The 9,777-nt window shown below is 40.7% G+C and overlaps 1 protein-coding gene across 1 annotated transcript in view; it reads right to left on the reverse strand.

Annotated features, from left to right (window-relative positions):
* The window catches only part of slc27a6 (solute carrier family 27 member 6), a 30,217-nt gene extending 21,371 nt beyond the window's left edge, over positions 1–8,846 (reverse strand). The window contains exons 1-2 of the mRNA XM_071466565.1: positions 8,239–8,846; positions 3,039–3,248 (exon numbers count right to left, since the gene is read on the reverse strand). Coding sequence (XP_071322666.1) covers positions 3,039–3,248; positions 8,239–8,725 — 697 coding nt within the window. The 5' untranslated portion in view covers positions 8,726–8,846. The remainder of the gene's footprint in view (positions 1–3,038; positions 3,249–8,238) is intronic.
* Between the last annotated feature and the right edge of the window lie 931 nt (positions 8,847–9,777).

Below are 9,777 nucleotides of genomic sequence, written 5' to 3' on the forward strand. Positions count from 1 at the left end.
GCAATGAAAGACAAGCGAACACTGAAATGTTGTCAAGCACCTTTAGTCAATAACACTAAACCAACAGATGCTCAGTCTTTGTGTTGCCCACCCCCACCCCCCTGTCACTTGCAGGGGGGTGGGCATTTGGTTCTGTTCCTCTAATGTTGTGGCTCATGGTGTTGCTGCAGGATGAAGCTGTGACCAACCAGTCTGTCGTCCTCTGTTACTGGTCTGTTTCTCACTATTCTGACAGCAGAGTACAGTCCTACTTCCTGTAGTACAGTGTTGTCCTAATGATGCATCACAGGGTGTAGTAACAGTTTGTACAGACAGAGGGTTTGTCAGACATCAGTCTGTGGGAAGTGTTTGCATTAACTTTTAAGGCTTCATTGTTGTCCACTGCTGCAGGAATGATGGACGTTCACCAGTTTATTATCACATCTACAGGAGAATTCAGTTTCTGCTGACCTGAACTTTTTGTTTAGTTTTTTACCTCAGGTGGTTTAACAGAAACTCTTGTTTGATTTACAGTTTTTCACTGGATCTGACCTGAAATTTCAATAACAACTGCACACATGGACATGATCTAAAAGCTCGAAATCTTTTTGACTCGATTTGAGCCCATACAATATATACACAATAAAATATGCCCAAGAGTGACTGTGAAGCAAAATGATGAGACCATCAGAGAGATGTGACTGCTGCTCTACAGGACGATACCGATTGTGCAGTTGACTGTTTCACTGAGCTGTTAACTGACTATCCATCATCATGTGCCACCAACAAAATGCATAATTAAAGCTAGAACCATCTCCCTGGATCAACCAAGAACTGTATAAAGCAAAAGCTGAAAAGGATGAGGCATAAGCTGTAGCAGTCAGACCCAAACCAGCTTCTGATGTTACGCTTTACAGAAAATTCTGACATTTTTTGGTAAAGTTAAATTCACCAGAAAAAGTATATTATTTTGAGGGATGTGAAATAATTCAAAACTAATCTGGAATACAGTAGAGGGTTTATTCAGTGAGTGAAAAAGTTTAACTGAACCAGGAATATAACACTAATACCTTCAAAGGGAACAAACATTTGAGGCCTAATCTGAGTGATCATGTTTCAGATGATTGACAGGTCACATAGAGGGAAAAATTGCCGCTTCATGTTATTATTTACTACGAGATATCATTGGATGAAATAGACGAAATTCTGATCTCACTTTCTGAAGAGAAATGTCCAGGACATGATCTAGTTGACAACAAATGATTCACTGCAGAGCCTGTTAAGCACTGACATCATCTCCCTGCAACAGGGGAAATTCAATTCACAATGGAAACATGCAAAAAAAAAAAAAAAAAAAAAAGTCCTGTTCAAAAAAGATACAAAAATTCATTTCTGCTCTCATCACTAAATATAATTCTGATAATTCTGAGTGGTGAACAATTAAAAAAAAACATTTTTTAACCTAATTTTATTCATTTTTTCTTCAGTCACTGTGTCTGCTGTTGTTTGTGGTACTACTATTGTTTTTTGAGCTGTATCAAATGTTTTACTGGCTGTTTAGATATAGTGTGAGTACCTGTCACTGTTATTATTATCAACATGTTGTTTTCATGTTAGTTTTACTGTTGGTTGTTTTTGTTGTTATTTTCTTGTTCCCTTTTGTTCCCTTTTGATGTGATGTTTACTTGACCCCAGGAAGATTAGCTGCTACCTTGGTTGTGGCTTATGGGGATCCAAATAAATCAATGCAAATAAATAAATATTTGGAAATACAGTGAAACAATATGAGAAAAAATGAATTTAAACGATTAAGGCTGCAACACAACAAAACGTGAAACACATGAAGGGGTCTGAATACTTTCTGAATGTACTGTATTTCCCAACATATGAATGGAGAGTGTGACACAACCCTGTGTTGAAGTACAGTTATCTGAATGACGTGTTGTAGGTGTGCTGGTTCACACAAACCACAGTCACTTGTAGTCTGCATTTTAATATGAAGTTTTTCTTCAAAATATCTCAGCAACAATGACCTTGACACTATATAATACTTAATAATTTGGCTGATTAACACAGAATGTCAAATTTCATTTTCATTTGTTTGTTTAAGCCTCGAACATCGCTGAGGTTTCCATCATTTGAAATGATGTCGAGATAACACAGAAATACACAGAGTTCAAATTCAAAGAGGACAATTCTCAGCGAAAGCATTTGCACACTGAGGGGAGGTGGTTTGAGATCAGCGTGTTGAACTGTCTTGGGGGGGGGGTTGAGCGTGCCGATGTGTTTGCTGCACAAAAACTAAAGGCAGATTTTCCAAGTTCAGATTAAACCTGCAGGACCTGAGGCATAGGACAGTTAGTGGAGTGAGTCTGGTCTGATCCTGTGGTCCAGACAAGCACACATGTTACACAGGGTGGCAAATGTCCAATAAGAGCTTTATGGATGAAGAGGTACAAGTGTTAATCACATCCTCTGCGCCACAGAGGACCAGTCAACTTTGCTACACGGTGGTGCGTCTGTGGGTTTGAGAGTGGAAACTGCAGTAGGTCTGTAGGTTATGTCACCATCACCTAGAACTGATGGACTGTCGCAAATATACTTTTCTCACAGTGCAAAGGGAAGCTGGATCTGTCTCTGGATAAAAATCTGCTGCAGTTTGGTGATGAGATTTTTTATATGATGTTTAAATGTAAATAATTCATGAAGCCAAACACCTCAATATTTATACTCTGTGACTCTTCCAGTCTGTGGGAGATGTTTCCAGAAAATGGAAAGAATCACTGATGAAAATTAAGAATTTTAGTCTCGCAAGAACAGTAGGCTTTAAACTTATCAACTTAATGAAGGTTTACAAAGTCTATCCCAGCATGCACTGGGCAAAAGGCAGGGAAATCCTGGACCTGACCTACACCTAACCTGCATGTTTTTGTAAAGTGCTGATATTTGACATTTTATATGCTAATTAAGGTTAAAAGTAACAAATAGATTAATCTATACTTAAAATAATCATCATTTCCCTGAAACTGACCTGTTAAAAAAAAATCCTGCAGACTCACCAGTTGTTCCAGAGGTGAAGATGTACAGGGTGGGGGATTTGAGGGAGGTGGTTGCACGAAGCGCTGCCGGCACAGGCCGGTCAGAGGCAGCGTCGACCTTATCCAGCAGAGTGTTCACCTGTGTGTGCTCGCTCTGGCTCTTCATGGCCCACACCTGGATGTTGTCCTCCAGCAGGCTGGTCAGGATGCCATCCAGACAGTCCACTAATTCTGAGAGATGGAGACAAACAAAAGGATCCTTTGAATTATATTTTCAATTTAACTCTTTCTGTCCTGAAGATTTAATTGTGAGTGTGCTGTAAACAAATGTGATGGAGAGACACTGTAGCAACTGGGACAGTAAACACACCACAGCCTTAAAAAGAAATAAGACAGGAGTGTAACACTCTGCTTTGTTGGTCCTTATTGTGAATCGTGGCAGCGCTGCAGGGCCGTCTCTCTGGGATTAACAAAGCAACATGTGCATCGATGAATCCTACTTCATCCATCACCACCTGGAAAAAAAATAGAAGCTCCCAGAGGAACGATCCTATTACAGCCCTGCAGGAATTAGAAAGCAGCAGGATAATGAGGATGAACGGAGGCAGGGAGATAATGAGCAGAATGATTATTTAAAGTATTCAGACACTTTGCCGTGACACTTAAAATTTAGCTCAGGTTCCTCCCGTTTCTCTTGATCATCTCTGAGAGGTTTCTACACCTTGACTGGAGTCCACCTTCGTTAAACTCAGATGATTGGATACGATGTGGAAAGACACAGACCTGTCTATATAAAAGGTCTCACACCTGTAAATTTATATCAGAGCAAACACCAAGAGGATAAGGAGGAAAGAGCTGCCTGCAGAGCTCAGACACAGGATTATGGGGAAGGCTACAAAAACATTTATGCTACACTGACAATTCCCAAGAGAAGAGTGGCCTCCATCATTCTTAAATCGAAGAAGTTTGGAACAACCAGGGCTGCCGAACCAGACTCAACAATCAGGAGGGAAAGGCCTTCACAGATCTGAGTGGTCAGACCAAAGCTTCTCCTCAGTGGAAGTTTGGAAAAAAGCATGTGAAGGACTTTCAAACTGTGAGAAACAAGATTCTCTGGTCTGATGAAACCAGGATTGAACTGAGGAAAACAGGCACCTGCTCAGCATCCAGTGGTGAAGCATGGTTTTGGCAGCATCGTACTGTTAGGGAGTTTTTTGAGGGAGATGCGACAAAGCGCAGAGATATCCTTTATGAAAACCTGGTCCGGGACCTGAGGACCTTCAGTCTGGGCTGAAGGTTCACGTTCCAACAGGACTCTGAGACTAAAAACACAGCCAAGACAACACAGGAGTGTCTTAGGGACAATTCTGTAAATGTCCTCGAGGGGCCCAGCCAGAGCCCTGACTAGAACCCAGTCAGACATCCAGGGAGACCTGAAAATGTCTTTCCACAGACGGTCCCTGTCCAACCTGACAGATCTTCCAGATGTGAAAAGCTTCTTGGGTCAGACCTGAGAACACTGGAGTCTGTAATCACTGCCAAAGGTGCTTCAACTAAATCCTGAGGAAAGTGTCTGAATACTTATGTCAATGTGATATTTCAGTTTTTACTTTTTACGAAATTATTAAAAGCATAAAGACACAGTAAATGTGCATAACATGTTGTGGAAGTAAAACAAGATGAAAAAAACAGAGGGAAGTTTGACACACTTGGTCAGACAGGTGGTGAAATGTAAGCAACTTTTCTTTTGAACAGAATCAAAGAAATATATTCAACCAGTTAGCATAAGTCAATATGCTATGCTAATTACAAAAAAAATGATATTCATCTTCAAATTTTCACAGCAGCATAATACTGCTGAGTGACTGAGAACAGGTCTGTATTGTTTCACAACACTGACCTTCAGACAACATACAGAACTGTGTGCATCTTCTAGGCACATTAGATGTTTAGATTTGTGTCTATCACATGACACCATCAGGAGGCGTCTGATTGGTCCCTGATTCAATTTGGAGCACGACAATGAGCCCAAACACACAGGCAGAGTCCTAAAGAACTATCTTCAGACACAAGAAGAACAATGAGTCCTGCAACAGATGGTTTGACCCCCACAGAGTCCTGATCTCACCATTATGAGTCAGACGAACTGTGACGGGTTCTCAAAGCTGCTGGAACGACTTAACCCGAATAATAATGATAATAATAATAATAATGACCCTTGGTGTCATTTCTAACTACTAAGAAGGCACACGTCTATATCTCATGTTATATTTATATGTTTAACAACACATGACCTTAACCTCTGGAATCAGATTTTGCTGAATGATCCTGAACCATGAGCTACTGAATCTGTTTTCTCTCAGATTCCTCAATTCTACAAATACACAATCAAGTGTGTCGTCTTCTTTCGGGCTAAATTACAGAACGGTCACTTTGCTAAACCAGCCAAAATCTAGTCGCCTTAGTTTCTGTTATCAAACGTTTGCCTGGAAAACATTTAGCGAGAATCCAGTGAGCCCAGCAGCTGGACAGCACCAGTCACAGTGATAAAGGATACTTCAATCTGCAGGACCCGCTGCACTCTTCAGGAAATTTATGCCTGTAACTGTCATAAATAGACTGGCTTGAGTAGCAAGTATAATATTCTGTGTACACTACTCTTATCAGTGCCTGTTCCAGCTCTTCCATGAATCCTTCTCCTGTTGCGCTGGGGTTGTAGTGAGGACAGTGTCCCTGACAAACATCATGCTTGTTTGGTTGAGCAATGACCTGTCATCCTGTCACATGGCTGCAGCATGGTGAATCCTATTAACTGTAGAAGCAGCATTCTTACAGTGAAACATGGGTGGAGGCTGAACATGGTTCAACAGAATTTCATGTTGCTGTTAAGCAGTTTTAAGAATCGACTTCCGCGCTGAGGAATTACTCAGGTGGTCTGAGCTCCACACATTTCACTGCTGAGCTTGAAAAAAAACAACATTGGTCGTGTGGCCATTTGGAGACAGGGCTTCACTCTTAGGTGTCACAGCAAAAACAAGGAGTCTTTAACCTTTTGCTATTTAATGGAGCTATCAAATGTTTAACATGTTAAAAAAAATTACATTATTTACCTTTAAAACGCTTTATAAAATCTCACAAGTTGGAAATGAACGAGGTGAGCACCACTACTTCAAAACTGTATATAAAGCAGCATTTTTAGCAATATTTGACAGAGCGCTGGCATTAGTATGGAAACTATAAGGTGATTAATTAATGAATCAACCAAAAGAAATTTAATCAAATACAATTTTGATAACTTATCAATTAATTGTATGTGTTCATCAAGGAAAAATATCAAATATGTACTAGTTCTCCAAACATGAGTGATTGCAGTTATTGAATTATTTCTATTTACATCATCATTTTATCATTTTACATTGAACGTCTTTGGGTTTTTGGCTGTTGGTTTGAGAAACAAGCAAGAAGTCATCTGACCAGATTCTGGAAAATTGTGATTGGCAAGATTTTCTATTTTTTGACATTTTATTGGGTAAATAATTACTAATTAGTCATGAAAATTATGAAAAGTAACATTGAGGTGCAGCTGTATCTAACACACTGTAGTTCTCTAAAACTGTTGCCTCCTTTCACCTCCAGCTGATGCGTAGCAACATTATTGTCCCATCCCATTACAGCTGTGTTTGTGGCTATGGAGGAGGATGGAGAAGAGGATGGAGGGAAGTTCCGTGGTATGGCCATGCTGTTTCTGCAGAAAGTATTCGATACAGTAGATTCACAGCATTTTATTGATGAAATTCGGAGCCATGAGTTTTAGTGGGCTGACTTTGAATTGGGTCCATTCATACCTATGAAATCGTACTCAAAAGGCTGACGTAAATGGGACCCTTTCAGAGTCAAAAATCATGGGAAGTGGGGTGCCACAGAGTAGTTGACTGGGCCCTTCATTTTTTCTATCATACAAAAACATCTTTTTTTACATGCTGATGATTCTGTTTTAAAGGGGCTATTTGTTTTCTCTGCCGCTGAACGTGGTTCCAAAGTGGTTACTGCTGCAGCAGAAGTCAGTTCATATGAACGTTGACATTTTTGGTAAAAAAAGTTTTGTACCTGCAGTGGCAAGAAAGAGTCAGTGAACCCTTTGGAATGACCTGGTTTTCAGCATTAACTGGCCATATAAGTCACCAGTGCAGTGAACACAATGTGTAAGTGATTTAAATAACTGGTTGGACATCCTTTGGCACCACTAACCTCAAACCAGCTCTTCCAGTAGCTGCTGATCAGACATGCACAATGTTCAGGAGGAACACCTTCAAACTGGTTTCATTGTTGGTTTTAGTGTATTGTTTAAGTAGATTGTGCTCTGTGATCTGACTATATATTCAGGCAAATGTATATTTAAATGCAGCTAATAAAGGGTTCACTTACTGTTTGTTTCCACTGCACTGGAGTTAAATTATTTCAACCCACCAGCTGCAACATTAGGCTACAGCATTAAACAACTTTCATTTGAGCAGATATTTACTCCTGGATGACAGGTGATCTACACTGATGCTCCAAAGGATATTACAGAAAATACTGTTCAATATTTTGTATCACTGTACAAAATATTATAGGAAGCCAGCAAGTTCTGTTTTCTTATAGCAGAACTGCTTGCATTTAAAGGTCCCATGTTTTACACTTTTCCAGTGTCTTATTTTTATTTTGATATACATAGTAGATATATTTGTGGTTTTAAGTACAAAAAAACATTTCACTGTGCTGTGCATTTCACTTTTGTCCTGCTTTATACTCAAAAACACATGGACAACCATTGTAAGTTGTACAATGTAGGAAAAATAGTCACAAATGGAATTTAAGAAAATAAAATAAAGTACTAAATGACAAAACATGGTTAGGACATCCAGTAGTGAAAGTCAGTTACTTATATCTGCAGCTCAGTGTATGAATAAAGTTAATGAGAGAAACCGGGATAATGTGAGAATCATACAAATGAATGAAAAACAGTATTAAGGTCAGCAGATCAATGTGCATGTCAAGTTTTTCACTGACAGACTTGACTGGGTGTTAGTGAGTGAGGTTAAATAGCGTTAATACATTTAGGACAGTGTTGGTCTGTGGAAGTATTCTAGTTGATGGACATCAGAGCCAGGGCGTCAGACTGGCCGTGATGGAGCCACAGTTGTTTGTGGGAGAATGTGAGAACAACAGGTGATATATTTACCTGAACCAACAATCAGAGTTTTAGCTCCGCAGCAGTTAAAGCAGTGCAGCAGAGACTTGGACTTGATGTTTGTGTTGAGGAAAGCAATCGAGCAGCCGACCTTTGCCAACCCGAACCAAACGCACAGGAAGTCGGGCTCGTTGCCCATGAGCAAGGCAACACAATCTCCTTTCCTCACGTTGAGTTTCTCCAGGAAAACATTGGCGAGTCTGTTGCTGCGTTGCTCGATATCCCGGTAGGTGTGGATGCGTCCATCGTAAATAACGAACGGCTTGTTGGGGATACGCTGCGCCTGCTGGATGAACCTCTCCAGGACCGTGCACACGCTGGATGTCAGCTTAAACAGCTCCAGCTTCACGCCGTACCTGATCACCCTCAAGAGAAAGAAGAAGTCTCTCCAAAAGTATGGGAAGCAGAGTTTCTGCAGAACATGAGCGGAGAAAACGCCCGCGACCAGAGCCGAGAGCCATCCCAGAGCCAGAGCCATGTCTGCGGCTGTGACACACTCAGAGGACACGGTGGAGACGACCGGAGGCACTCAGAGGAGACGAGCGTACTGCTCACGCCGCACACGGCCGCATGTTTCAGGTGATAACCGCTGACAGTCTGTGTGACATAAGATAACCACCAGAGACGTTGCGCAACACGACATTAGGCCGGAAAACGAGGTCTGCCGCCTTCAAAATAAAAGAGGACAATTTGACATTGAAGGATATAAATAGGCCTATAGAATAACGAAAGTATCATCAGTGCTGGAAACATATGGATTAGAAGTAAATAAAAAATTCAGATGTGAAAAATATTCGTAATTTGTAACTGGTCCCATTCCCGCCTGTGGCTGTCTTTAATTAGGCCATGACTTCCAACCTGTCTTACATCACCACCGTGATAGTTACACATAACAACAGACACAGTCATAAAAACATCATGATCAGTGGACATATTATGAGACAGTGTGTCCCCAAACACATGAGGTTAGTATCAGCAGATACTCCACCTTTGTCGAAGCTTTATGTTAGAACTGTCACTTTAAAATCTGGTTCTGGGGTCTGCTTGATTATTTGGTCCCCTGGGTAGGTTCACTAATCAATAATGATAAAGCCAGAGCAAAGAATAAAATAAAATAAGCAAACAGGTGACACGAAGACTGAATATACTGATAAACAGCAAGAAGAATTATTGAAAGTCTTTCCAGCTCTACATGCTCCTCACTGTAGTGAGGAAAGTGCCACAGCGCCATGACTGCAGGGAACACCTGAGCTTTAGGAACAGATTCGCTCCCCAAAGACTTATTCATTTATTTATTGATTCTATACAAAAATAAGAAAAATAGTCATTGATCTTCCATTAAAGCCTTTGAAAACAACATGATATTGTTGATCAAAAACGCAAGTAGCAAGTAAGTTTGGGTTCTCTGTCATTCAAGAAGCAGGTGTACTGCACATGACATCATTACATGGCACCCACACATTCTCTGAGCAGAGAGAGAGAGAGAGAGGGAGAGGGAGGGAGAGGGAGGGAGAGGGAGGGAGAGAGAGA

The sequence above is a fragment of the Trachinotus anak genome, unplaced genomic scaffold (assembly GCF_046630095.1).
Source record: "Trachinotus anak isolate AG129_WGS33_773 ecotype Australia unplaced genomic scaffold, CSIRO_AGI_Tana_v1 ptg000028l, whole genome shotgun sequence".
Lineage (NCBI taxonomy): Eukaryota > Metazoa > Chordata > Actinopteri > Carangiformes > Carangidae > Trachinotus > Trachinotus anak.